The 26199-nt window shown below is 46.9% G+C and overlaps 2 protein-coding genes across 2 annotated transcripts in view; one reads left to right on the top strand and one right to left on the bottom strand.

Annotated features, from left to right (window-relative positions):
- Positions 1–3374: 3374 nt before the first annotated feature.
- Mthfd2 (methylenetetrahydrofolate dehydrogenase (NADP+ dependent) 2, methenyltetrahydrofolate cyclohydrolase) lies at positions 3375–15983 on the top strand. The gene is made up of 8 exons (XM_041637354.1): positions 3375–3520; positions 7660–7844; positions 9466–9588; positions 10376–10528; positions 11167–11274; positions 12496–12588; positions 13193–13318; positions 14870–15983. The coding sequence occupies exons 1-8, from the start codon at positions 3420–3422 to the stop codon at positions 15031–15033; spliced, it is 1053 nt and encodes a 350-aa protein (XP_041493288.1). The 5' UTR covers positions 3375–3419; the 3' UTR covers positions 15034–15983.
- Positions 15984–18110: 2127 nt separating this feature from the next.
- The window catches only part of Slc4a5 (solute carrier family 4 member 5), a 74051-nt gene continuing 65962 nt past the window's right edge, over positions 18111–26199 (bottom strand). The window contains exons 21-26 of the mRNA XM_041680133.1: positions 26026–26094; positions 25278–25451; positions 24539–24694; positions 22512–22596; positions 21543–21610; positions 18111–18201 (exon numbers count right to left, since the gene is read on the bottom strand). Of these exons, the coding sequence (XP_041536067.1) occupies positions 21576–21610; positions 22512–22596; positions 24539–24694; positions 25278–25451; positions 26026–26094 (519 nt within the window). The 3' untranslated portion in view covers positions 18111–18201; positions 21543–21575. The remainder of the gene's footprint in view (positions 18202–21542; positions 21611–22511; positions 22597–24538; positions 24695–25277; positions 25452–26025; positions 26095–26199) is intronic.

Here is a 26199-nt window from a genome sequence, read left to right as displayed (position 1 = left end):
TGTCTTCTCCCTCTTAATAGCTCCCTGGATCCAATCCGTGCTGCCCACGCGCCCAGAGATGTGGTCTCAAACACTGAGCCATCTGTGTCCCACTCGACGTGACCCTGGCTCAGTTTCTCTGGCGCAAGGCACGCCTGTGTTCATTCCCTTTCACTGCCACCTGCTGGAGGCTAGCTGGAGAGGGGCTCTGAGAGTCACAGCGTGAAGTCATGTGACCTGTCACACTTGGGCCCAGACAACTTTTCATCTCCATTGCCTTGCGGGTTCTCACCGCCAAACCCTTTTCTTTAGGATTTTATCTTTCTCATAGTATATGTGCCTCTCCCCAAGCCTTGAGAGCACAAAATATTGCTGTTTTCTTTGAATTTTTAAGATAATTTCAGACATACAGAAAGGTGACAGGCGAAGTGCAAAGAATGCTTGTAGATTTCCAAGTGCTGCTACCTCATACTTGCTGTCTGTTTTACTTAATTGTTTCCTCACGAATGCACAGTGTCGTAAAGGGGTGTCCCCTTTCAATTCAGTGTGTTGCTTGTTTATTTTTATTTTTGTTGTTGTTTGTTATAAGATACAATTTCACTCTGTAAATCAGGTTGGTGTGAAACTGACAACATAGCCCACACTGGCCTCGAACTCGTGGCAATCCTCTTGCTTTAGTCTCCTCAGTGTTGGGTTATAGGTGTGAAACGCTAATATAGGCTTTCTTTCTTTCTTTCTTTGTGTTTTTAAAAATTATAATTGTTATCAGGCAGCGACGGAGAATGTCTTTAATCCCAACACTTGGGAGTCAGAGGCAGACAGATCTCTGTGAATTCAAGGCAAGCCTGGTCTACAGAGTGAGTTTCAGGACAGCCAGGGCTACACAGTGAAACTCTGTCTTGAAAAAAAATGCAAATTTATAATAGTTTTAAAATTATGTGTGCACACACGTGTGTGTGTGTCTGTGTGTCTCTGTGTGTGTCTGTGTGTTTGTGTCCAGGATTCATTTCAGAGTCACAGGTTGTATTTTGTGATCATGACCTTTAATCTGGAACATCTCATTCTATCATGATCTTGGCACTTTTGAAGACTATAGTTGGCATACCTCATACAGGGACCTGTCTGATATTTCCTTGTAAATAGATTAAGATCATCTATTTTATTCCAAAGGTTCAGGAACATGTTTTTTTTTTTAAATTTTGCTGGACAGTGTTTACTTCCAAGCTCATAATCTTTCTTCTCTACATAGAAATGAGAAATATCTAGCAGTTCTTAGGTGGTTTATTGGTTTATTTTCTCTTTACTGCGACCCACTACCTGATAAGAAGGAATCTTAGGGAAGAAACATTCACAGTAGCATGGGCTTTGGGGATAAACAGCCCCTTCTTGTGGGGAAGGCAGAGCAGCTCCCAGCTGTGGTGGTGGGAGCCTGAGGCTGGGAAACAGCTGGGGAACATAGGCAGGCTTTCTCCTTTCCCCATTTTATTGCTCTCCACTCCCCAGTCCATGGGATGGGTGGACCTTTCCTCCTCAGTTAAACCTTTCACAGACACACCCAGACGTGTGTCTCCTGGGTCACTCTAAATTCATGGACGATTAACCATCCGTGGAGACTTACTGGTTTGGGACCATCTCTAAATTAAATTTTCAGATTTGTTTAAGTGATGTGTTTTTGTCGACGACTCATATAAGGGTCATAAAATGTTTGTTTGTCTCATGAATGGCAATGCTAATTTTGTTCATTTTTAAAAAAAAAAAAAAGAGTATGGGGCTGGAGAGATCGTTCAGCAATGAAGAGCACCTGCTGCTCCTCAGAGAACCAGAGTCCCATTTCCAGCATCTGCACCAGGACTTACAAAAGTCCGGCACGTTGGTTCCAGGGGATCCAACGCCCCCTTCCGGCCTCCATCGCCCCAGGCATTCTTCTAGCACAGACACCCATGCAGGTAAACACAGGCACACATATAAAACACTAGGATAATTTTTTAAAAAAGATTCCTTTGTATTCTTTACTACCCAAAACCTTTTCTCCCCCATTTTTACACTTTCTGTGTTTTGTCTACATGGATGTGTAAGTAGCCATTGAGGTGCAGGGGATGGAACTCTGGAACAGTCAGTACTTTCAGTCTCTGAGCCATCTTTTCAGCCCCTGGCAATCTTTTTTTTTTTTTTAAGATTTACTTATCCAGCCGGGCGGTGGTGGCGCACGCCTTTAATCCCAGCACTCGGGAGGCAGAGGCAGGCGGATCTCTGTGAGTTCGAGACCAGCCTGGTCTACAGAGCTAGTTCCAGGACAGGCTCCAAAGCCACAGCGAAACCCTGTCTCGAAAAACCAAAAAAAAAAAAAAAAGATTTACTTATCCATATATTTATGTATATGAGAACTCTTTCTTCATGCACACCAGAAGAAGGAATTTGATCCCACTATAGATGGTTGTGAGCCATCATAAGGTTGTTGGGAATTGAACTCAGTACCAGAGCAGTCAAGTGCTCTTAACCGCTGAGCCGTCTCTTCAAATTTCCTGGCAAACTTCTTAAAAAATTACTTTTATGTCTGTTACTTGTGTGCATGGGAAGCCCTCGGAGGTCAGAAAGTGTCTGATCCTCTGTGTGTGTGTGTGTGTGTGTGTGATATGTGTATGTGTGAGGGTGCCCTTGGAGGCCAGAAATGTCTGATCCTCTGGAGCTGGAGAAGGTTTTGAACTGGAGTTACAAGAGGTTTTAAGCCACTAGGAGACTTAGAATCGAACTTGGATCCTTTGCAAGGGCTACAAGCACTCTTAACTTCTGAGCCATCTCTCCAGCCCCTATGTGACAGGGTACATGTTAGTATCTTGCTCTTTATTCGGTATTCACCCAGTTGTTTTGACATTCCGGATCAATTTTCAGTATGATTTTGCCAAATGGTGATTTTTTTTTTATTTTTTTAAAAAAAATATTACTTTAGCCGGGCGGTGGTGGCGCACGCCTTTAATCCCAGCACTCGGGAGGCAGAGGCAGGCGGATCTCTGTGAGTTCGAGACCAGCCTGGTCTACATGAGCTAGTTCCAGGACAGGCTCCAAAACCACAGAGAAACCCTGTTTCGAAAAACCAAAAAAAAAAAAAAATATTACTTTAGTGCCTTTCAGATCCTCAGCACACAGTAGGTGGTTCACACTTCTGTTCGAGAGTGGATGAATGAATGAATGAACCCCAGATTCCATTGGCCTGACTGGGGGGCGGGGGAGAGGACCACTGCCGCCTCTGTTAGGGGCTTGACTCCTTCAGCCAATCAGAATGTGCTACCGGGCCGGCTTACGTAGAATGGAGACCTTCTATTGGCTCCGCCTCCGGCTCAGGCACCAATGGACGCGCTGGTAGGTGGGGCTTCCGCGGGCCGGAGGTATAGCTTCGTGGCCCGCGCGCGCGCTTCTCTCCGGCGCGGACACCGGCGTGGGTCATGGCTTCATCCTCTCTGTTATCCTCGTGGGCTGTGCGGTTGCTGCGCCTTGCGCACGGCTGCCACCTCCGCCTGCAACCCTTCCACCTGGCGGCAGTGCGGTGAGTGTGTCAGGGAGCGGGTCCACGGGAGTGCGGTGTGGACAGATGTCCTCCCTACCGGAGCATCTTTCCGGCGCGCAACCGGCCTCCGACGGGAGGGGTGTGGTGGGGCGACGTGGCACCCGGGCACACGTGGAGATGCGGACGCTGCCCAGGGGACACCGATCTGCCCCCTCAGGGAAGGATGCGAAGAGGTCCGCCTTTCCCGGACCCTAGCGGCAGCCGAGGTTGCTGCAGTCTGATGAAATCCGCCAGCCGGCTTGCTGCAGGGGTACCGACTTCCCTCCTCCCGAGTGGGTGTGGTTCGCAAGATGTCCGAACCCCGCGGTGGTCCCCGCAGTCCACTTTGTAGCCTGCCAGGTCTAGCCTAGGCGACCTGAGGTGATACACGCCCCAGAAGTTGCTGGGGCTGCTGGAAGTGGAGGTGTATTGTTTTAGGGGAAGCTACGGTGTTAGAGCTTCCGTTCAGCACGTGGACCGCCGTAGTGGTCACACCATTCTGAGAGTGTTTATTACCACGTAAACCGTGTGCTTGGAAATTGCCAGAGACGGGCGTGTTGAGATTGCTTCTGAGGTAGGAGAATTACTGCGAGTTCAAAGCCAGCTTGGACAAGGTAGTGAGTTGGAGACCAGCCTGGGCTGCGTCGTGAGACACCTCCCTCCCCAATCTCAAAATAACAATTAAAAAAAAGTCGCAGTGGTAAATTTCGTATGTGTATTTTATCGTAATTTTTAAAAATTGGAAAAAAAAATGAACCCCCCCCCCATCCCCGGAAAAGTAAGTAGTCGATTGAAGAAAAAAAAATCTGATGGGTATTCCTTCAGGGGATAATTGACTTGTCGATCATTCTGGACCTCAAACTCCCATTTCTGAGTCTAGGTAGGAGAGTCCATGGGGATTGCGAATTCTTTCCCATCTGTGCTTTGCAGTGCTTCTTGGGAGCATTTATACTGCCTGAATCCCGTGTCTTGTAACAGCTGGTTGTTTTTTCCCCAACATATCATAGAGTTTGATACTAGAAATTTAGAGTCAATAAAAACTTCGCCTTCCACAATGAGACTTTTGTTTCTGTTGAAGGGAAAACAGGTGAGATTTCCACCCCGGGGTAGATATTTCCGGGGCCCTGCATATTGGAGCATGCCATGCTGGGTTTTCGGAGACCTTGGAAGGGTTTTCCAAGATCTGATCCTGACCTGCCTCTTTGAACTCCATCTTTCATTTCTCTGTTCTTTCTTTCCTCTTCCAGAGTTCAGGTCGCGAGTGGCTGTGGGCCACATATTTAGAGAGCTGGCTAACGGAAAAGATTCTATAATTCATAACTAGACCAGTTTGCTCCCGCTCCAGGCTTACTCTTGCCTGCTCTTCTGAGAAGTGTGGGCTCCTTATCTCTGAAGGCAATCTGCTAACTGCCCTGCACATTAGATAATTGCCATCCTTGCTGTCCCAGGGTTTCAGGAACATAAACTCCATGGTTGAAGGGAGAGTACTGTAGCCTAGGAGACAGTGGGCGGAGGAGTAAATGAATGTTTACACTTGAATCTCGTTTCTCTCTATCATCCATTTTCTCTTCTGTATAAAACAGGCTTTTCGTAACAGCCACGGTAACGAACTAACTTACGTAAAGGTGTTGACAAAATACCTAGCGTTCAATCAGTATTAACCCCCCCCCCCCATTCTCATTACCAGCCCAACTAGTTAAGTAGCAGAACTTTTTCCAAAATAAGTTGATTGGGAGTTATAAGCTTCCCTAATACTAATTGACTGGAAAATTACTAACTCTTGGCTTAAGAGGAAAGTAAGCATTACTGACTGGGGTATTTGTTTTGACCTTTATTAGACCTCCTCTTTCTGGTCTGTTTTGTCATTTTAATAGGAAAATTTCTAAACATATCTGTGGAAGCATTTAATATCTAAATTAAGTGTACAGATTTAGAATTTAATCTTTTTTTTTTTTTTTTTTTATCTTGGGTCCAAGCTCAGTGTCAACTCCCTTTCAACAGTGACTTGATTTGGCCCATGGCAGAGATGGAGGGCCTTGTCAAATGGCTCATGTTTTACAGGGCTGCAGGAAGTAGTGGAGGCTTAGAATGAATGCAGTTGGATTATAAAACGTTGTTACATTGTGGCCTGGCTTAGAATGCAGTTAGATTATAAAACTTCGCTACATTGTGACCTGGCTTTGTGTTTTTTGTGTTGCTTTGTCTTTTTTTTTTTTTAATTAATTGGCATAACATCCAGAGCCTCTCTCTGCAGCAGAGATGAGGACCTGAAACACCAGCCTCTGCGTCAGCCGGTCATTTTTGGTTCGTTCAAGTGAGCCTCTACTGTTTCCTCTCTGTTTACTGCTTTCCAAAGAAACTTCTTATGAAGTTCAAGCTAAATCCTTCTCACAGTGTACGTGTGTGTGTGTGTGTAATTCCTTTTTAGCGTGTATGCATCCTCCTTCTCCTACCCCTTGCAGGGTCTCACGTACTCAGCTGGCCTTGGACTAGCTAAGTCAGCTGTGAATGGACAATGGGGTGGAGTAGAGCGCCAGCTGGGAGGACTCTACCCCAGTCTTGTTACATCCTGTTGCTGTGATATTACCTGACAAAAGCAACAGTTCAAGGTTATGGTCCAACGTGGTGGGAGGTCCAGGCAGCAGGAGCTTTAGGCAAGGATGACATCACACCCACAGTTAGGAAACAGAGGGATGATACTTGCTACTCAGCTCCTTTTCGACTTTTTCTTTTTTTTTTTCTTTGCTTTTGTTTTGTTGTTGTTGTTTATTTATTTATTTATTTGGAGATACAGTTTCTCTGGGTAGCTCTGGCTGTCCTTTGTAGATCAGGGTGGCCTCCAACTCAGATCCACCTGCCTCTGCCTCCCAAGGGCTGGGATTAAAGGCGTGTGCCATCACTGCCTGGCTTCTCTTTTTTTCTATCCTAGTCAGGGAATAGTGCCACCCAAAGTGGATGGGTTTTTCCATCTCAAGTAAAGCAGTCAAGATGACGGTGCCTTACTGTCGTATCCAAAGGCCTGTCTGCCAGGAAATTCTAGATTCTTCCAGGTTGACAACACTAGCCATCATGCCATCTTAGCAGAACAGTCCCCAAAAGGGACTGAGCAGTGGCAGGTATTCTGAGGTTTGACCTGCCCAGAGTTGTGTTTATTGATCTACTAACCAGATGATATAGCTTGTATACAACCAGGGCCTCTGAATCATGCTAAACATACATGGACCTTTATTTCCTGTTATTTCATCAGCAATATATAACAACTGTTCATTGCATTGTGTTAGGTTTATAAACAATCAATAGGTAATTTAAGGGGTGGGGTGTGTGTACAGAGATTATGCAAATAGCCCACTATTTTATATAAGGGACTTGGCCATCTGTAGGCGGAGAAGGCATCTTGGGACCAGTGCTTGAAGAGGGACAGTGTGCTGTCAAAACTAAAACCCAGTTGAGTGGAGCTGGAGAGTTGCTCAGGGGTTAAGAGCGCTTGTTCTTGTTCTTGCAGAGGACCCAGGTTCTATTCCCAAGGCCCACATGGCAGCTCACAACTGTCTGTTGTCCTCCAGTTCCCGAGGATCGGACCCCTCATCTGACCTCCTCAGGCACCGCACACACGTGGTACATATGCATACATGCAGGCAAATACCAATACATATAAGATAAAAACAAATGTTTTTGAAAAAGAAAATCAGTCCACTACCTGGGAAACATGAGCAGATAGTAATACCACCCACCGGCATCATGCAAATTTCAAATAGAATATTGATATTTAAGAAAACTGGCTTGCCTCAGAGCAGTAGAGGGTGGGGCAAGGAAATCCCACTGAAGTGATAAAACTTTGGGTAGTGATGAAGAGGTGGCTGAGAGACCCTGGTCTGGAAGCTTGCCCGGGCCAGGGCCACTTGTCAGCAATTTAGACTTTTAAGCTTCCAAGAATTGTTTCAGTTGCTGACCATCCTAAACTGGCCTCAGGTGGCCACCCGTAAATCCATCCTTCTGCTCCCACTTAAACCTAAGCCTTTCGGTTTGGAACGACAACTTTTTCCACTTAGAGCATTCTTCCACTTTTTTTTTTTTTGTTTTGCTTTTTGTTTTTGCAAAGACCCAAGCTACAATTTTGTTAACTTTGTCACCTTCTGCAGAAATGAAGCGGTCGTCATTTCTGGAAGGAAACTGGCTCAGCAGATCAAGCAAGAAGTGAGGCAGGAGGTGGAAGAGTGGGTGGCCTCGGGCAACAAGCGGCCACACCTCAGTGTCATTCTGGTTGGTGACAATCCCGCCAGTCACTCCTATGTCCTCAACAAGACCAGGGCGGCAGCTGAAGTGGGTAAGTGTCGTGTCAGAGGCCTAGTGCTGCTGCCTTGGAGTCTGTCTGAGGTTAGCCCACTTTCGTACATACTTCCTCTTTCCGAGCAGAGCCCTCAGTGATGACGGCCCACTCCATAATCCCAGCACTTTGGAAGTATGAGTCCGGAGGACCAGGAATTCAAGGCCAGCCCTTGGCCACGTAGCAAGTCTGAGGTCATCCTGGACTACATGAGACCTTGTCTAAAAGACAAGACAAAAAACTCAGACAACAACAATTTAAAAACTCAAACACATGAGACCAGGGTGATAAAGCTGAATCAAAAACTTCACTATGGAAAGACTCGGTACTTGCTGGCTTTCAGTGAAGGATGGGTTGCCCTGCTGTGGCTTCTGGGCTGTAATCTCCACTCTGACCTTAGCCTTAACGGTTTGCTGGTGGCCTTGAGCACTTTTTACATTTTCTTCCCCTGAGCAGTAACAGTCTCTCTTGGGTCAGTGAGGTGTCTCACGGGTTGGTCCTTCAGCCCCGCCACATCAGAAGGGAAGGCTCCAGGAGCTCAGACCACCGATTGTAACATGAGCAGACAGGAACATCTGAGCCGGCTGCCTCTAGCCTGCTGTCATCTGGTGATCTGCAGTGCCTGAAGGACAGAGCCGCAAATCTCCCATCCCCCAAGGCCTGAGCCGCTTTAACCCCATGCTTATGAAGAAAATCAGTGAAGAACTCAAAAACCACTTCCTTAGACGTCAGCCATTTCCTTCAGACCTCTAACTGTTTATACCTCAGAGGCCTCTTCATCTTACTGCTCAATCTCTCTGGTAATCCTAAACACCCAAGACAGAGATACTCCTAAAAATTGGTAACATGGGCTGGAGAGATGGCTCAGAGGTTAAGAGCACTGCCTGCTCTTCCAAAGGTCCTGAGTTCAATTCCCAGTAACCACATGGTGGCTCACAACCATCTGTAATGAGGTCTGGTGCCCTCTTCTGGCCTGCAGGCATACACGCAGAAAGAATATTGTATACATAATAAATAAATAAGTAAATAAATAAATAAATATTTTAAAAAAATAAAAAAAAATAAATGAAAATAAAAATTGGTAACATTTGTTACACTTGTTTACCTAGTGCCTGCATTTTTACTCTTCCCCTTACATTTTGAATCAGAAGACTCACTGAACCCAGAGACTGTCCTCTGGCCAACAGGCTCAGAGCATCCTCTGGTCTCATTGTCTAAGCACCGGGTTTAGAGATGTGTGCAGGCGTACCCGTCTTTTCCATGGGTACATGGGCTCAAACTCGGGTCCTCAGCAAGCGTGCTAAGCCATTTCTCCCGCTCTCTAGGCTGGCATTTTATCTGTGCCTCGGGCTCCTTCCTTGTCTCAGAATGAGGTTCTGGAATAAACACAGAACAATGGGGCAGTGAGCCCTGAGCTGGTGTTCAGGAGTGTGTGATTGGAAGCTGGGCGAGTCCTGGTGGGCACTTCCCACTCTAGCTCCCATGGTGGGCACACATGCGTGCTAAGTACTCTGGTGTTCTTTTTTTCTCCCCCAGAGAAGAACTTAGTCTTTATCCATCCCCTAGGGTTTGGAGCTGTGTACTTTGATGTTCTTTTAAGCCTTGACCTTTCTTACAATAGGAATCAACAGTGAGACAATTGTGAAGCCAGCCTCCATTTCAGAGGAAGAGCTGTTGAATTCAATCAGGAAATTGAACAATGACGAAAACGTAGACGGCCTTCTTGTCCAGCTGCCACTCCCAGGTGAGTTCTGGTCTTCGAAAGAGAAGAAGAGTCTGGGCTTGAGAGACAGCTTAGTGGTTAAGAGCGCTGGCTGTTCTTCTAGAGAACCTAGCTTCAATTCCCAGCACTCACTTGGTGGCTCACAACTGCCTATAGCTCCAGTTACAGGGGATCTGATGCTGTCTTCTGGCCTCCATGGGCACCAGGCACAGAACTGGTGTATATACACATGAGCAGGCAAAACACCCACATACATAAGAAATAAAATATTTAAAAAAAGGGTTAGTGAATTCTGGGCAGTAGAGGGCCTCTGCTGCTGTTTGAAGTGTTAAGAAAATGTTCATCATTGCACTGTGTAGCCCAGGCTAGCCTCAGCCTTGCAACAGTCCTGCCTCAGCTCTCCAAGTGCTGGGTATCTAGTGTGAGTCATTCCCCGCCTGATAGGGATCTTGATATAGAGGACGGTGGAAGGAAGCAGTGGGGAAAAGTCTATTGGCTGTGGTATTTGACTCATGGCTTAGCTTATTGTACACTTGTTCTGTGTGTCATGATGTCAGATCAGAAGGGAGTGGGTTCACATAAGGAGCCTGGTACACTGGAGCAGATCAGCCTTCACCCCACACCAGGGACTTGAGGCTACAGCCCTGACTTACCCCACACCAGGGACTTGAGGCTACAGCCCTGACTTACCCCACACCAGGGACTTGAGGCTACAGCCCTGACTTACCCCATACCAGGGACTTGAGGCTACAGCCCTGACTTACCCCACACCAGGGACTTGAAGCTACAGCCCTGATTTCTTTTTCAGAGCATATTGATGAGAGAAAGATCTGCAACGCCGTCTCTCCTGACAAGGATGTTGATGGCTTTCATGTCATTAACGTGGGGCGAATGTGTCTGGACCAGTATTCCATGCTACCAGCGACCCCGTGGGGCGTGTGGGAGATAATTAAGCGAACTGGTAGGTGTGTGTTTAAATTGCATTTCTGCTTCAATATTAGGGAAATGGCACTGTTCGTTTCAGATTGTTACTCGAGTACGAGCTATGCAGATATTCTCACATCTGCATAACTCCAACATTGAAACACTCCCAGCCCCACATACTTCAGGTAGAGCTGGCAGAAAGCCTCAGCAACACAGAGTGGGACCCCAACCCCCAGCCCAGGTTCCCATCTGCAGGGTTCGCCTCCTAGCTGTTGCCTATGATGGCTCTCTCCGTTCTACAGCCTTGTGGGAGGAAATGTAAGGTTTAGCAGTGGTTACAGCAAGAATCCCAAGACATCTTGCGGTTTACAGTGTGCCTTCGCGGGGGTTTCTCTGTACCTTCTCTACGAGGCAGCCGCAGCCCAACCTGGCTTACAGACAGATCTGTATGTGTGCATGAGGCACTTGTTATGGGACTGGCTCCAAAGACATTCAAGTTCTGGGTAAAGCTTAGATGTAGGCAATGAGACATTTTCATGTGTGGCTTTGGTTGTATTTATTCAAAGTTGATATCTGTGCTGTGTCATTTAATGTATATATACGCCCATACACACACACACACACACACACATGCATGCATATGTTGCATGTGTGTTTATATATTTATTTTTGCAGGCATTCCAACCTTAGGGAAGAACGTGGTTGTAGCTGGCAGGTCAAAAAACGTTGGAATGCCGATTGCAATGTTGCTGCACACTGATGGAGCCCATGAACGGCCTGGAGGTAAGGAGGTTACCTTTCCTGCTGTGTGAGAACCCTTCAAACCTAGCCTGTGACCACTGTCAACACTCAGAAAATAACCGTGGTGTGGAAGGCTGCAGTCAGTGCCACCAGGGGTTCTGGAAGTAGCCTCAGACTGATTCGAGTTCTGGATGAAGCATGGTTATAGGCAGTTAGGAGTTGTCAGCTCTGGCATAGACAGCACTAGAAGCTTCCTTACTCAGGCAGTTAGGAGTTGTCAGCTCTGATGTAGACAGCACTAGAAGCTTCCTTACTCAGGCAGTTAGGAGTTGTCAGCTCTGGCGTAGACGCACTAGAAGCTTCCTTACTCAGGTAGTTAGGAGTTGTCAGCTCTGGTGTAGACAGCACTAGAAGCTTCCTTACTCAGAACTAATGCCATGCTCTGTGTCCTCTGGGAGGAAAAAACTGTCAGCCCCTGCAGAAGAGCAAATCACAGACCGCAGTGTGTCACGTCACGGTCCGTTGGTTCATCTAAGAAGAAGCTAAGTGGAGAATTACTGTAACAATGAACTTTGTGATCAAAGCCAAACCTGTATTCCCAGGTTTTGAGAGCTTTTTTTCTTTTGGTTTTTGGTTTTTCAAGACAGATTTTCTCTGTGTAGCTGCTTTGTCTGTCCTGGAACTTGCATTGTAGACCAGGCTGGCCTCAAACTCATTGAGATCTACCTGCCTCTGCCTTCCAAGTGCTGGGAATAAAGGTGTGTGCCGCCATGCCCGCCCCCTTTTGTCATTGTTAAAGAGCAGACATACTTTGAGTAATTCTGGTGATGTTTTGCTTAGAAAACAGAAAACTCTTTAAAGTCTACAAAATGGGAAATGAAATAAATGGTTATCTATGTTTCCAAAGGTTAGAGCTGAGAGCAATGTTTCCAAAGGTTAGAGCTAAGGCAGTGCCAGTGCTAAACCAAGTCTTAGTTTTATTTAAATTTTTATTTCATGTGTGTATGTGTGTGTGTGTGTGTGCTTGAGTTCTGGGGGTTGGACTCAGCCTGTCAAGGAATGCTTGGCAACTATGTTTACTCACTGACCCTTCTCTCTGGCCAAAGTATCGGCTTTAAAAGATAAATGACAATTAGCCATCTAGAAATCGTGCCAAGTCCATGATTTTCCGGAGGTGTTGAGCTTCTGCAGTGCTGTGAAGAGCTGAACCCCCACCCCCCCAACCTGGATTTGGAACTCAGGCCTTCTGTTTTTGCTTCTCAGGTGATGCCACAGTTACAATATCTCACCGATACACTCCCAAAGAGCAACTGAAGAAGCACACGATCCTTGCGGACATTGTGATCTCTGCTGCCGGTGAGAGCTCTGAAGAAGTGTATACACGGGCTGACTTGTGTGGACATTCGCCTGCCGCCTGCTGTCCTGCCCAGCTCTCCTCAGCCATGATTCTTTGAGCGGCCTCCAAAGAGGGGGCTGGAGTTGCAGTTGGAATACTTGTACCTGCCACTCTGTTGCAGACTGCAGAAGGGTACCCCGCCCCCAGTACTTTCACATGAAGTTTAAGTGGTCCTTAGTTAATGGTATTAACAACACGTGTTAGTAAGTTCTTCCTGCCTATAATGCCCTCTGACTATAATGTCCTCCTCTGGCCTCCATGGGCAGGCACTGCAGGCACATGGTATATATACACACATTCAGGCAAAAAATTTTTTTTTCTTCAAGGCAGGGTTTCTCTGTGTAACAGCCCTAGCTGTCCTGGAACTAGTTCTTGTAGATCAGGCTGGCCTTCAACTCACAGAGCTCTGCCTGCCTCTGCCTTCCAAGTGCTGGAATTAAAGGCATGTGCAACCACCACCTGGCCTCAGGAAAAACATTTATATACATAAAATCTGTAAATATAAAATAAATGAAAATTTTTAGCTGAAGTCTGTCACCTGACTGATTGTCACTCTGTCACCAGGCATTCCAAATCTCATCACAGCCGACATGATCAAGGAAGGGGCAACTGTCATCGACGTGGGCATAAACAGAGTTCAAGATCCTGTCACTGCAAAGCCCAAGTTGGTTGGAGATGTAGATTTTGAAGGTACTTAGTGTAATTGTTTTGAAAACATAAATCTATAAATATTACCTTTCATGGATATTTAGGGCAGATCATTTTCTTTTTACATAGTTTTTGTTGTTGTTGTTGTTTGTTTTTGAGACAGATCTCTCTGTGTAGCCCTAGCTGTCCTAGAACTAGCTCTATAGAACAGGCTGGCCTCGAACTCACAGAGATCTGCCTGCCTCTGCCTCCCAAGTGCTGAGGTTAAAGGTGTGTGCTGCCACCTCTGGCTTTTTCTTATAACTTTTAAGCTTGTGTTATTTTGGTTAATATTTAAAATGCTTTTTAAAAAACAGTATGGTGAGCCGGGCAGTGGTGGCACGTGCTTTAATCCCAGCACTCGGGAGGCAGAGGCAGACGGATCTCTGTGAGTTCGAGACCAGCCTGGTCTACAAGAGCTAGTTCCAGGACAGGCTCCAAAACCACAGAGAAACCCTGTCTCGAAAACACCAAAAAAAAAAAAAACCCAGTATGGTGTGTGTGTGTGTTTGTGTTCATGTTTGCACATGTGTGGGTGCATGTCTGTGGAAGCCTGAGGTTGGTCCTGGAAGTCTTCCAAGGTCGCTGTCCACCTTCTTCCAAGAGGCACCACCATACCTGGCTATACACATAATTTTTTAAAAAATGATGTGCATGTATATTGTGTATATGTGTGTTCTATGGGTATGTCTGGTGTGTATGTGTTATGTGTGTATGTGGTGTGTGTTTGTCTGTGTTGTATGTGTGTTATATGTCTGTTTTATGTGTGTGTGGTGTGTGTTTGTGTTATATGTATGTTATATGTCTGTTTTATGTGCATGTATATGTGGTGCGTGTGTCTGTGTTGTATGTCTGTTTTATGTGTGTGTGTGTATGTGGTGTATGTGTCTATGTTGTATGTCTGTTTTATATGTGTGTGTATGTGGTCTGTGTATGTTTGTGTGTCATGGTATTTGTGACCTTGGGTGTCTTCAGTTGTTCATAACTTGGAGTGTTCCCCTGGAACTTGCTAGTGTGTGCAGTCTGGCTGACCAGCTGCCTCCCAGCACTGGGGTTACAGTCACATGCCACCCCATCTGGCTTTTTCTCGTGGGTTTCTGAGGCTTGAACTCAGGTCCTCATTTTTACAGCCAATGTTTTACAACTGAACTGTTACCCTACCTTGCAGATACTATTTTTCTTAAAATTAAGGGTTTATTTTGTATGCCTGAGTGTTTTGCCTGCATGTGTATGTATGTGCTCCATGTGTGTGCCTGGTGCCCTCAGAGATCAGAAGAGGGTGTCCAGATCCCCAGAACTGGAGTTATGGAGGGTTATGAGTCACCAAGATGTTGCTGGGAACCCAGCAAACCACTTCCTCCGCAAGAGCAGATGGTATTTGTAACGTCTGAACCATCTCTCCAACCCCATAGATGCTGTCTTTCTTACCCAGTTTGAAGCTAACAAAGGCCCTTACATTTCTTTTTCTTTAATACTTTTTTTCATAACAGGATAAAGTGCTTATGAACTTTGCACATCTATCTGAAGCTCCCTGCCTGTCTTGTTTCTCTGCAGGAGTCAAGAAGAAAGCCGGTTACATCACTCCTGTCCCTGGAGGTGTTGGTCCCATGACGGTGGCCATGCTAATGAAGAATACCATTATTGCTGCGAAGAAAGTGCTGAGGCCTGAAGAGCTGGAGCTGCTCAAGGCCAAGCAGCGTGGAGTTGCCACCAACTAGCAGGACTCCATGCCAGTCGGAGAGGCAGAGTGGGCCAAGAGGAATGCAGTATTTTTAATTTATTCTGTTGAAGTGATTTAAAATGATGTTTGTATTTATTGAAAGCTTAAACGGGTGGACGTGGGTGCACATGGCTCTGCAGAACCTCACTGGGGTGCCCATCCGCGTCCTGCCTTTGACCTGGTGATGCAGGGGAGACATCCTCACACTGAGAGTGAATGCTGAACTTCATCACAAACCCTGCCTTGTTAGGTTCTCATTTCCCAAGTGCTATTCCAATTCAAGTTGATGGCTCATCTGAGGTTCCAAGCCTTCTGAGTTCAACTTTCAAACCAAAGGAAAACGTACTAGAGCGAATCAGGGGGAAAGAAGAAACAGCAGCACCGACACCAAGTGGAGGATGGCCCCTTGCTTTCTGTGCATGCCAGACTGTGACCAGGTTTCTCTGAAGAGGGCTCAGTTGCCTGGGCTGGTAGAGGAAAGTCCAGCATTGCTAGCTGTCCTGTGTGGCTGAGTCACCGGGGAAGGTTTAGGATTTCCCCCACTTGCTGTTACCCTCCTGTGAGCTTGCCCTATTTCAGTTTTCTAGAATTGAGAAAGATCATTTCATAAATGACGTGTGTGATTGTCATGTTCGGCTTCTGCGGCACATTTAAACTTTAAATTTCAGACTGTTGGAGAGTAGGTGTCTATTTTTTTTGGCCTAAGCTTTGAGGCCAGTTTTTTGAAAAACAAAATTTGGGCATGATAATCATGAGGGCAGGTTGTGTAAAACCTACTACTTGCCACCAAAGAAATGACGGCAGCTGCCTGTGTCTTTCACGTAGCTTTCCTGAAGGTACCAAGGAGCTTGAGTTAATATAAGATTTGATCAGATTTTCTTATTAAAGGGTTCTGTTGCTGTTGTTGGGTTCTTTTGTCTTGTTTTTAAATAAAACACATCTGTCTGGTGTGGAATGAGTTTCTGAAATGCTATCTTCTTCTGTCTCAGTCAGACCTAACCTGTTAGTATTTCCTACCCAGTGTTTGGGTTGGCTGTGCCTAGATTATACCCAGTCTATAAGGAGTTGTGAGGAAACCAACCTAACCCTTATGTATCCCTTTAAGATACATGTAAGTGATTCTGGGTATCTTCTAAACCATTCCCTCCATTCATATACCACTCACTACAAAGGACTTGTTTGCATGCAAAATTCTCAACACATGTGTATCATGTGTGCAATAGATACATTTATCCCTGCTGTGCAGTTGTTTGACAAACTGGAAGGTGCAAGCTGAACTTCCATCCCTGTGTGTTCTCATGGGTGTTTGGATTTAAGCTGAAAGACTCAGTCCTGCTCTAGGCAGCCCATGCAGTGTTGACCTATTTTTCCCTTGTTCTTCTGCCAGTGACTTTATGGTTTATGGCTTACACTTGTGTGTTTGTTTGTTTTAATGTATATGTGTGTGTGTGTGGGTGGGTGTGTGTATCTGTGCCATGTGCATGTAGTACTTGTGGAGGCCAGAAGAGGGCCTTAGATCTAGAACTGGAGTTCAGATAGTTGTGAGCCACCCTGGGATGTAAACCCAGGTCCTCTGCAAAAGCCACAAGTGTCTTTAACCACTGCACCATCTCTCCAGCTCCCTTGCAGGGGATATTTTTGTAAGTCAGGTATGGTACATGCCTGTTGATGTCCTTGAGTTATTAAAACATGGCGTAAGATAAGCAGACACAATTATATTTTATTTAAGTACCATTTACGGAGAAGTCATATGCCGACACGTTAAAGGCTGCTGAGTTTAAATGCTCATGTATATACAAAATACAAGTGACATTTAAGGTGAAAATTACATGGATCAATTTACATCAACCTTTTAAAAGCTAACTGGCTTCTCAGCTCGTTTGATTAATGAAGCACACTTCCCTCTGAATCTGTAACAGTGCTACAGTTCGATCTGGATCGAGGGCTGCTACAGACCAGTGAAGCTTTAAAACTTGGCCGTTGGCTCTCTCAGGACTGGCACAGGAAGACAGTTTTATCGTGGAATGGGTTTAGATCACCGGAGAACTGGGCTGTCATACCCCATTTGGGATGGGGTTCTTCTGACCACTTGCATAAAGTAGCTATTACAAACATGAGCTGCCTAACAGGCAATGTTGCTGAGAAATTTGGGCCTTAGCTATTACAAAGTTGTTGTGGGAGAGGAAGGAGGGAACCTACTCAGATGCATCAAAAAGTGGACTCCAGGTTATGAGGCCACTGGCGAGCGTAAACGGTTATTTGGTTGACCTAATGCAGCTTAAGAGTTCAGTTAACAAGCACTATTTTGTCTAAAGCAAGCCAGTTGAGAAGCACATGCCTTTAATCAATCCCAGAGACAGGTGGAGCTCTGAGTTCTGGGGCCAGCCTGGTCTACATAGGGAGTTCCAGGACATCTGAGGGTCCTTAGTGAGCACCTATCTCAAAGATAAGCAATCCACCGATACACGAGTTCTTCCGTGAATAATTTTGGGACTGGCCATTCAGTGTGTGGAAGGCCCAGCCACACTTCTGGAGTCAGGCCTGCTGTACAGAGGACTCCAGGCAGAACGAAGCGAAAAGACAACTCTCAGCCACTTTCTAACGTGTAAGCCTGCAGAACGCACTCAGACCTTCAAGGTATTTAGATATCAATCTAACCTCTAAAAGATGCTAAATTGGTAAATAAGTAGAAGATACTAAGTCAATATATACTTTAAATACAAGCCCACCACTGCCCATGTATCGTACTTGTAACTTTGGAGAGCATTTTTTGTTTATTTCAGAAGAAAGGTTATATCTATGCTTGGTGGCATTTTAAGCCATATGGTTCTGTTTTGGGTATTTTAATAACTGCAAAGGGAAGAGGAGAACTTCATGATTATGTTGGATGTCACGGATAGGCCTCCCGTGGGTAAGGAAACAAGTGAAGGGCTTGACACACTCTAGATGGAGCCTGGGCCAGCCTTCACGCTGTCCCCAGCCGGGAAGAGCTGTGCTGGGCTAGAGCGTGGTCTCCCCACCCACCTTTCTCCCATAGTCCTCTTTGTCTGTGAAGTCAAGGTCAGGCTCCACCTCTATCTTCACCTGTGGCACCGTGAAGACTGGACTCCGTGAGTAACTGAAGGCAGGTGAAGCCGGACAAGCGATTTTGAAGTGCAAGGTGATGCTGAGTAAGACAAAGTGGGAAGAAAAATGAGTATCTAGTCTTGGGTTTGTCCAGCAGTAACCACAGAACAGGCTCTAATGGAAAAGTTCTGTCATTGCTTATCAATTTAAAAATATTTTTTTGGGGGGCTGGAGAGATGGCTCAGGAGCTAAGAGCACTGACTGTTCTTCCAGAGGATCTAAGTTCAATTCCCAGCAACCACATGGTGGTTCACAACCATCTGTAATAAGATCTGGTGCCCTCTTCTGGCCTGCAGGGACACATGCAAGCAGAATGCCACATACATAATTAATAAATAGATCTTTAAATAAAATAAAATGCTGCTAGTTAAAAAAATGTTTTTTTCTGCTTGTGTGTCTGTGCACCACACACATGCAAGCTTTTTTTTCCTTTCAGAAAAACATAGTCCAGGGAGCATTCAGGAGGCACAGACAGGTAGATCCGAGTTCAAGACCAATCAAGGCTACTTAGGTGAGACCCTGTCCCAGAAAAATCATTACATTTCCTTACTTATGGGTGTTTGCAGGGGCGGTGAGGGGGCACAAGAGTGGGTGTCGGGACAATGCAGGAGTTGATTTTCCCCTTCCACCACGTCGGTCTCAGGATCAAACTCAGGTCATTGTTTGCTTGGTTAGTTGGTTTTACAAGACAGGATTTCTCTGTGTAGCTCTGGCTGTCCTGGAACTCACTCTTTGAACTCACAGAGTTCCTCCTGCCTCTGCCTCCCAAGTGCTGGGATTAAAGATGTGTACCACCACCTGGCTCAGATCACGCTCTGTTTATTTATTTTTCCAGGAGGGTACTGTGTAGAACAGGCTGACCTTGAATTCAAAGGGACCCACCCTCCTGTCCGCCAATTGCTGGGATTAAAGGTGTGACCCACCATTTATTTCTTTGAACTCAGGTCACCAGGTTTGGTGGCTAGCGCCTTTACCTACTGGGCCATCTTGCTGGCCTTTTCTGTTTTTTGTGGTTTTTTTTTTTTTTTTTTTTTTTTTTTTTGGTTTTTCGAGACAGGGTTTCTCTGTAGCTTTGGTGCTTGTCCTGAAACTAGCTCTTGTAGACCAGGCTGGCCTTGAACTCCCAGAGATCCATCTGCCTCTGCCTCCCTAGTGCTGGGATTAAAGGCGTGCGCCACCACCGCCCGGCTGTTTTTTGTGTTTTTGATACAGAGTCTCACATAGTTGTGTAGTTGCAAACTTGTCTTGTAGCTAAGAATGACCTTGAATTCCTGATTCTCCTGCCTCTGCCTCTCACAGAGCATGAATTTACAGAATCCTTGGACCAAAGTGTCCTCTAGTTGCTGGGCTCGTAGCCATCATTACTCAACCGGTCCCAGCCTGTTTTAACCTATTCAAACGGCTGCCAAGCCAACTTTCTGAATCATAAATCTGACTGTTCTGTTCTCATTGCTCAAAGGACAGCATCCTTTGGTTTGAACTGGCCACGTTTCTGGTTTAATTGCCCATCAATTCCCGCATCTGTGCTTTCAAATATTGCCTTAGGCCTGTTCCCATGACCCAGACTGACGTTTCCTCCTCTGCCCTGGCTCAGTCTGTGCATCAGGCTGGTCTTTCTGTCCTGGATGTGGCCACTGAGATCACCAGCTTCTCTGTGTGCCCACGCATGTTCTCACATGCATGTTGTGCCTTTGTCTGCAAGTCCCTCTACAACTCCAAGAATGGCACCTCGTGTCTGGCAGGTTTGTAAAAATTTACTTTTTAATAGATATGCATGTTTGCCTACATGTGTGTCTCTGCACCACATCCTGGTGCCTAGGAGTCCAGAAGAAGGGCTCAGATCCCCCAGAACCAGAATGACAAATGGTTCCTAGCTGCAATGCGGATGGTAGGAACCAAACTTGAGTCCTCTGGAAAAGCTGCCAGTGAACTTAACCTGAGAGCCATCTCACCAGCCCTGCATCTCTTAGCCCCATCTCTCGGCCCATTCATCCCTCTGACCCCCATCCATCCAGCCCCTTCCCCATCTCTCAATCCCCATCTCTCCAGCCCACCCTTCCCCTTAGCCCTTCCCCCAGTCCTCAGTCCCCATGCCTTCAGCTTTGAGGCTTCATCTATGTCTAGCCAAGCCCTGAGCTCTTTGCTCTCTGGAGAGACCTCCTCCTTCCATCTGCTTTCACAGATTTGGGGAACACCAGTGCATACGGCAAGCACCATCTCTAGCTCACCGAATTCTCAGCCTTTCTGTGGCTCAGGGTAATTTAACAGGTTTTCAAAAAATTCTCTGTCTTTGTCTAGGCTCTTGCCTGCAGATGGGGTGGAGATCTGATTTAGGGTATGCCTTTTTAAATCTTAGCTTAAAGATGTATGTCCTCATCAGATGTAAAGATCTGATGTCCTCTCCGGTCTCTACAGGCACCCACACACTCTGACACTGTGACACCCAAGCAGCTCGAGTCTTATCCAGGACCTGCTCTATGCAAGGTTCTCTTCATGCATGGTATCTCGGCGAGAGCACCATTGATATGAGGGTCCTTGGCTTCTGAGCCTTGAATATGTCTCTGAAGAAAACTTTTTTTTCCTGAGACAGGATTTCATATAACCCAGGCTGGCCTTAACTTGCTCCATAACACATGATGGCCTTGAACTCTCCATCCTCCTGGCTCTGCTTCCTCAGTGCTGGGATTATAGGCATGTGCCACCATTCTTGGTTTCATAAAGCCCTGTGGTTTGAACCAGGGCTGTGTACATGGTAGGCAGGAACAACCACCGAGCTACTCCCTAGTCCTTTTCCTGAATGTTTCTATCTCTACTTAATCTCTCCTTTCTGGTTCCCTTTCCTCAATCCTTCTTCCCACCTGCGGTGACTGACCCCACTGTTGATCTCCTACTTAGAGTACCTTGTTCTTTGATCCTTTGTGTTTATCCATCCAAGCTTTCAGAAACAGAGAATCAAGCCACGCTTTCCCTGTTGTCTACGTTTTCTTTTTTCTGTGTTTTCACAGAATATTCAATCCAATATTTTTGCAGTAAGCTCCTTTTCTAAAGTTTAATTCCTTTGTGCAATGTAACCACGTTGACGTGAACGAGAACACACATTTATTACATGGTCTCCTCCTGAGGCAGATCGCTTCCCACCTGTCTCCCAGTGGTGGGCCAGCAAAGCTGCCCTAGCCCCTCAAGCCTTCAGCCATTGCTTAATCTCTTATCTGATACTCTGCCTCACAGGAGGCCCTGCCCATAGCCAGGAAGCTGCTGGCAGTTTATGGCTGCTGGGGCAGGGAGTCATTAACCAGTGTGCCCTCTGAGAAGTTGTCCACAGCCCAGTCAACGACACCACACCCATACACATGAAGAGGAAAAGCACCCAACAGCCTTTACCTTCGATCCAGTTCCGAGCCACTGAAGGAAGAGTCAGAATGAGTAACTCCAACTGGAAGATCTTTTTCCTGGAGGGAGATGGAAATGCCAGCTGTGAGAAGGTCCAGGAGGGTACAGGGGAACATTCTAGCTCTCCAGAACCTCCTCACCAGCTCTGGCTTCTGCTCCTCAACCCTATAGTCAATGCTGCATATGAGGGGCACGGGGGCCTCACAGAGATGGGTGGCGTCAGGCTCAGTCCCTCATACGGGGGCTCTTAGCCGGTTAGGAAGGACTGAGGCATGGGGAGGGCAAGGACTAGAGAGGATGACAGAAATGGGTCAGGAGAGGAAGGAACCTGAAGTGACCTTGTGCTGAACCCCGAGGGTGCGGCTGGATGTGCTGGTCACCAAGACCTGACCTGTCTTTGAGGGGAGTGACAAGTCCCACGGCAGAGGACTCCAAAGACAGGTTGGACTGTCTGTCACTAGGCTGTGAAAGACCTAGAAGGGTCTTCAAGAGCAAAAGCTGACCCTGCCTAAGCAACCTCCCCGTCAGCAGTGGCAGGCAGCTATGGCTTTCATGGGATCGCAGCCTAATCTCAGGGCTCGAGTCACCTAGATGGTTCTCTAGTGGGGAACACTCAGCCCTGGCAGGAGCTCAGTCATCACAATTCCAGGAAAATGTGGGGCTCAGGAGCCACGCATGGACTGACATGTTCTAAAACAATGAAGGGGAGACCAGCCAAGGCACGGGGTCCAAAGGAAAGTGAGGAATGGGGACCATGTCTAAAGTGAAGATTGCAGGGTGCTCTTTTATGGGGTGGGGTCTCCATATGTGTGGAGGTCCTGTGCTCAGGGCCAGTCACCTCTATTTCTCCCTAGGACAGGAGTCCTCAGCATCTAAAACAGTTTGACCACTGAGCTACAGGGGAAGTTCCCTTGGGGAGTAGATGAGTAGGAAGGGAGAGACAGCAGGTGTTTTACTTACTGGCAATGCAGTGGATACCGTTTTGGGGGTCGGATGGGACACTTTCCATGGGGATCTTTATAAGTGAGGGAGGAAGGAACTGGGGCTGGAGAAAAACAGTGGGAAAGCAGATAAACACCAACACAACCACCCGGGCTTCCTCACTGAGACAGAAAGTCCATATACGCATGGTGCAAACCTCCCACCCAGACCAAATAGTGAGGGCTGTGGCAAACACTCGGCCCACAGAGGCACCATGGCACAGTAACCCACTGTTCTAGAGACCCAGGAGTCAGGAAGGAATTCGGCCAGGAACGCCACTCTGAACAGTCTAATCTGCCGTGTATGCAGTCACTGTGAGTGACTCACACTACAGTGGTGCTGCCTTAAAGGCCCTTTTAAAATGCATGTCTGTGACTCAGATCTCACTCTTCCGCTGAGTATATGTATCATAAAATGCACGAGTGTTTTTCTCAGCCCTGGAGTAATTCCCGGCACATGGGAGTATCTCAGGTGTTTGCTGAAAAAGAAAAAAAACAAAAACAAAACAAAACAAAAAAACAAAGAAAAAGCATTTGTCTTTAAAAGACCATTGGTGAGGGCAGGGCTGGAGAGATGACTCAGCAGTTAAGATCTCCAGCCGCTTATGGGAGACTGGAGTTTGGTTTCTAGCACTCACATTGGGCAGCTCACAATCACCTGTAACTCAGGGACCTAAAGCTCTCTTCTGGCCTCCACAGGCACTCACACGCACATAGCCACACACCTACACACCCACACATACTTTTAAAATTATAAATATTAAAATAAAAAGGCGACTGGGCTCTACCCTCCCTTCCTTGCACTCTTTCTTCCTCCACAGGCTGGCCTCAAACGCATCATGTGCCTGGGGACACCCTGAATTTCTGACCCTCCTGTCTCCACCTCCCTAAGTGTTGGGATGACAGGCATGCATGCCCATGCCTGGTTTACAAGTCACTAGAAATTGAACCCAGGGCTTCATTCATGCACGCTAGGCTAGTGCCCTACCCACTGAGCTATAGCCCTCAACCCCTTTGTTTTAAGAAACCTCTTTGTTTTTAGAAATCTATCTTTGCAAGTTCTTTTTGTCAAAAGGGGCACATGAAATAAATTTGAGGGGTCCTTCCTCCTGAGGAGGATAGCAGTTAGGGATGAGAAAGTCACACCGTGGATGACTTACGCTTGCTCACGAGGATTTGCCTGTGAACAGTTTTCACTCACAAATGAAGATGAAGATTGTGGGTTTGAGTCAGATGGGGGAGACTGGGAACTAGGCAGGGTATCAGGAAAGGGTACGATCAAAGCAGGAATGGTTTTCTTAATTCTCTCAGACAGTCAGCTATGTTTCCATCTTGGGAGGTCTTGCTCTCTTTGGGGAAGAGCTGTCATCATTTACAATGAGTGCCCGAATCAGAAAATCTTTCTGTCTAATGTTTTGAGATTTACTGTACAGTGCGGACTAACTCCTTGGCTCGAATCCCTAATGGTTTCAGGGCTGAGATGCAAAAGCATGGATGAGAAAAGGGGCAAGTGAGGAAACCAGGTAATTATTCTACCTTCAGGGAAGACATGTACTTCTCCCTTTTCCATCCTTAATACTCCATGGGCAGGCCAAAGCCAAGCTTGCTACCAGGGCCACCTACCTGGAGTCTAGGTTGGTTGTGAGTTCCCACTGGCCACCCCTCCTGCAAGGCCTGTGCCTTTCTCTGGAGATCCTCCTTACAACTGCCTTCTACACTGGAGCCCATTCTGCCCCAGGCACTTGCCTTGCTGATGAAAACAGTCCCGAGAACCCACAGCAACAGGAGGGCAGGTGTGGCTATCACCTGTTCCTAGGCAAGGATGCTCACCAACTCGGACCACCCTGAGGATATTCCCAGGAACAAATGGGTTCTCAACACCCAAGACCAGCACAGATAACATCCCTCCTGTACCAAGTACTGCTGCAGGCCTCCCAAAGAGCCACCCCTCGCCCTGGCAGAAGGGGAGAGTCTCTGCCTTCTGCCGAGGCCACTCACTGTCCCCACCTCCTCATCACTGTTTTCAAGGACCCCTTTCCTTCTCTTCTTCTTCTTGTCTGTCTCCTGTTTCTCCTTCTCTGGGAGGATGTTGTCAATCCAGGCCAGGTCATGCTGGGAGAAAATCAAGTCCAGGAGCCTTCGAACAATGATAAGGCCCAGGATCTGGGACGGGAAGATGGGCAGAAAGGATGAGTTTTGTGGGAGCTCAGAGAAAACCGTGAGCTTGCGTTTTCTCCTCTGTTGGTTGAATTCAGGGACCATTTGTGGCCAGTGTCTTTGCAGCCCTTCCAATGTCCCCAAGACTAATTAGCCAGCCCCAGAGATCACAGCCTCCCTAGTGCTGGGATTATAGCCAGTGCCACCCTGCCCTGTATGCACTCTCAAGTTCTTGAATCTAGGAGTCTGGTCTCTGCCCATCATGACCCATCCATCTTTTCAAATGCAGTTGTTTTACATGGTGAAAAGTTTACTATTATTTTATTTATTTAGGTATTTGTTTGTTTACTACTATTATGCTTTTATTTCCAACCAGCTTGAAGTTCAACATGGGAGCTTGGCTTTCTGTTTTGTCTTACTTCTCCAGTTCCTCCCCTATTCCACTTGCCTACCCGGAGAGCCCTGGAGACAGCACATGGGTTGTCCCTGCAGAGTCCCGTTACTGTGGCACTTTTCTCTGTTACCTGGCCCTGAACCTCCTGGTGGCCCTGCCCCACCTAGTCCTCTGAGCAGCCCACACTCTCCTCACCATGACCGGGAAGATGATGGCAGCCATGGTTGATTTGAGGATCCAGAGCAGTGCCAGGCAGAGGATCTGCACCAGGGTGAACAGGTGGATCCGGCGAAGGGGCACATGGCGCAGGAAGGCGTGGTCCGGCTGGTGCTTGGCTGGCATGAGGAAAAGCTTGCAGCGTTCCCAGAACTGGTGAGAATATGGCATAGGACTCAACCGGGAGGTCAGACTCCTGGGCCAAAGGCTACATACAGGACTAGGGGAAGTGATGGTCTGGTAGGGCCTTAGAGAGGCCTGGTAGGGCCTCCCGATCATGAGAGGCTACTGGTATCTATGCATGTATAACATAGGGCAGGGGCCCTGAGCACTGGATGGAGGAAATAGTCTGGAGATCGTGACTACAGGAACATGAACATGGGCCATATTTAAGGAAAAAGCAATTAACTTAACTGTGGCACACACTGCCTGGGGACCCTGGCCCCATGTGAGTCAGAACCAGGCCAAAAAAAAAAAAAAATCCTTTATAGAGTAACTTTTGGGAAGTAGGAAGGAAAGGTTTATTAGAGTTAACTTGACCTGCCTCAGTTTCTCCACCTGTAAAATGGGGACCCAAAGGCCCAATCACATAGGTACATGTAAAGTACCTATGTAGTCATTTTGTCGGCACAGTCGATGGATTGATGGAATTGGCATTGTTACCACAATCCTCTCACACAACTGGGACTTCTGACTCTAGGTCACATTAGCCTGGGGAGGACCTTACCTGGATGCCGTTCAGCGAGGCTACACCCATGTAGAGGAAGACTCCATAGAGCACGGGCATAGGGATGTACTGCAATGAGAACAAAGGTTTGGGCTGGGGAGGGTCCTGGGCTAGCTGGTGATGGACAGCTGTGTTAGCCAACCACAGAGGGTGCTGGAGAGCTGCCCTCTGGAG

Source organism: Microtus oregoni, unplaced genomic scaffold, assembly GCF_018167655.1.
Source record: "Microtus oregoni isolate MIOR12 unplaced genomic scaffold, Mior012 000002F_ref0000024, whole genome shotgun sequence".
Classification (NCBI taxonomy): domain Eukaryota; kingdom Metazoa; phylum Chordata; class Mammalia; order Rodentia; family Cricetidae; genus Microtus; species Microtus oregoni.
This window is presented reverse-complemented; position numbering and strand designations above follow the sequence as displayed.

Excerpts from the sequence above, each read along its gene's own strand:
- Mthfd2 (XM_041637354.1), top strand. The coding sequence starts at position 3,420 with ATGGCTTCATCCTCTCTGTTATCCTCGTGGGCTGTGCGGTTGCTGCGC. Across the intron at positions 7,845-9,465 it reads CAGGGCGGCAGCTGAAGTGG|GAATCAACAGTGAGACAATT; the intron begins GTAAGTGTCGTG and ends TTCTTACAATAG. Across the intron at positions 13,319-14,869 it reads TGGAGATGTAGATTTTGAAG|GAGTCAAGAAGAAAGCCGGT; the intron begins GTACTTAGTGTA and ends GTTTCTCTGCAG.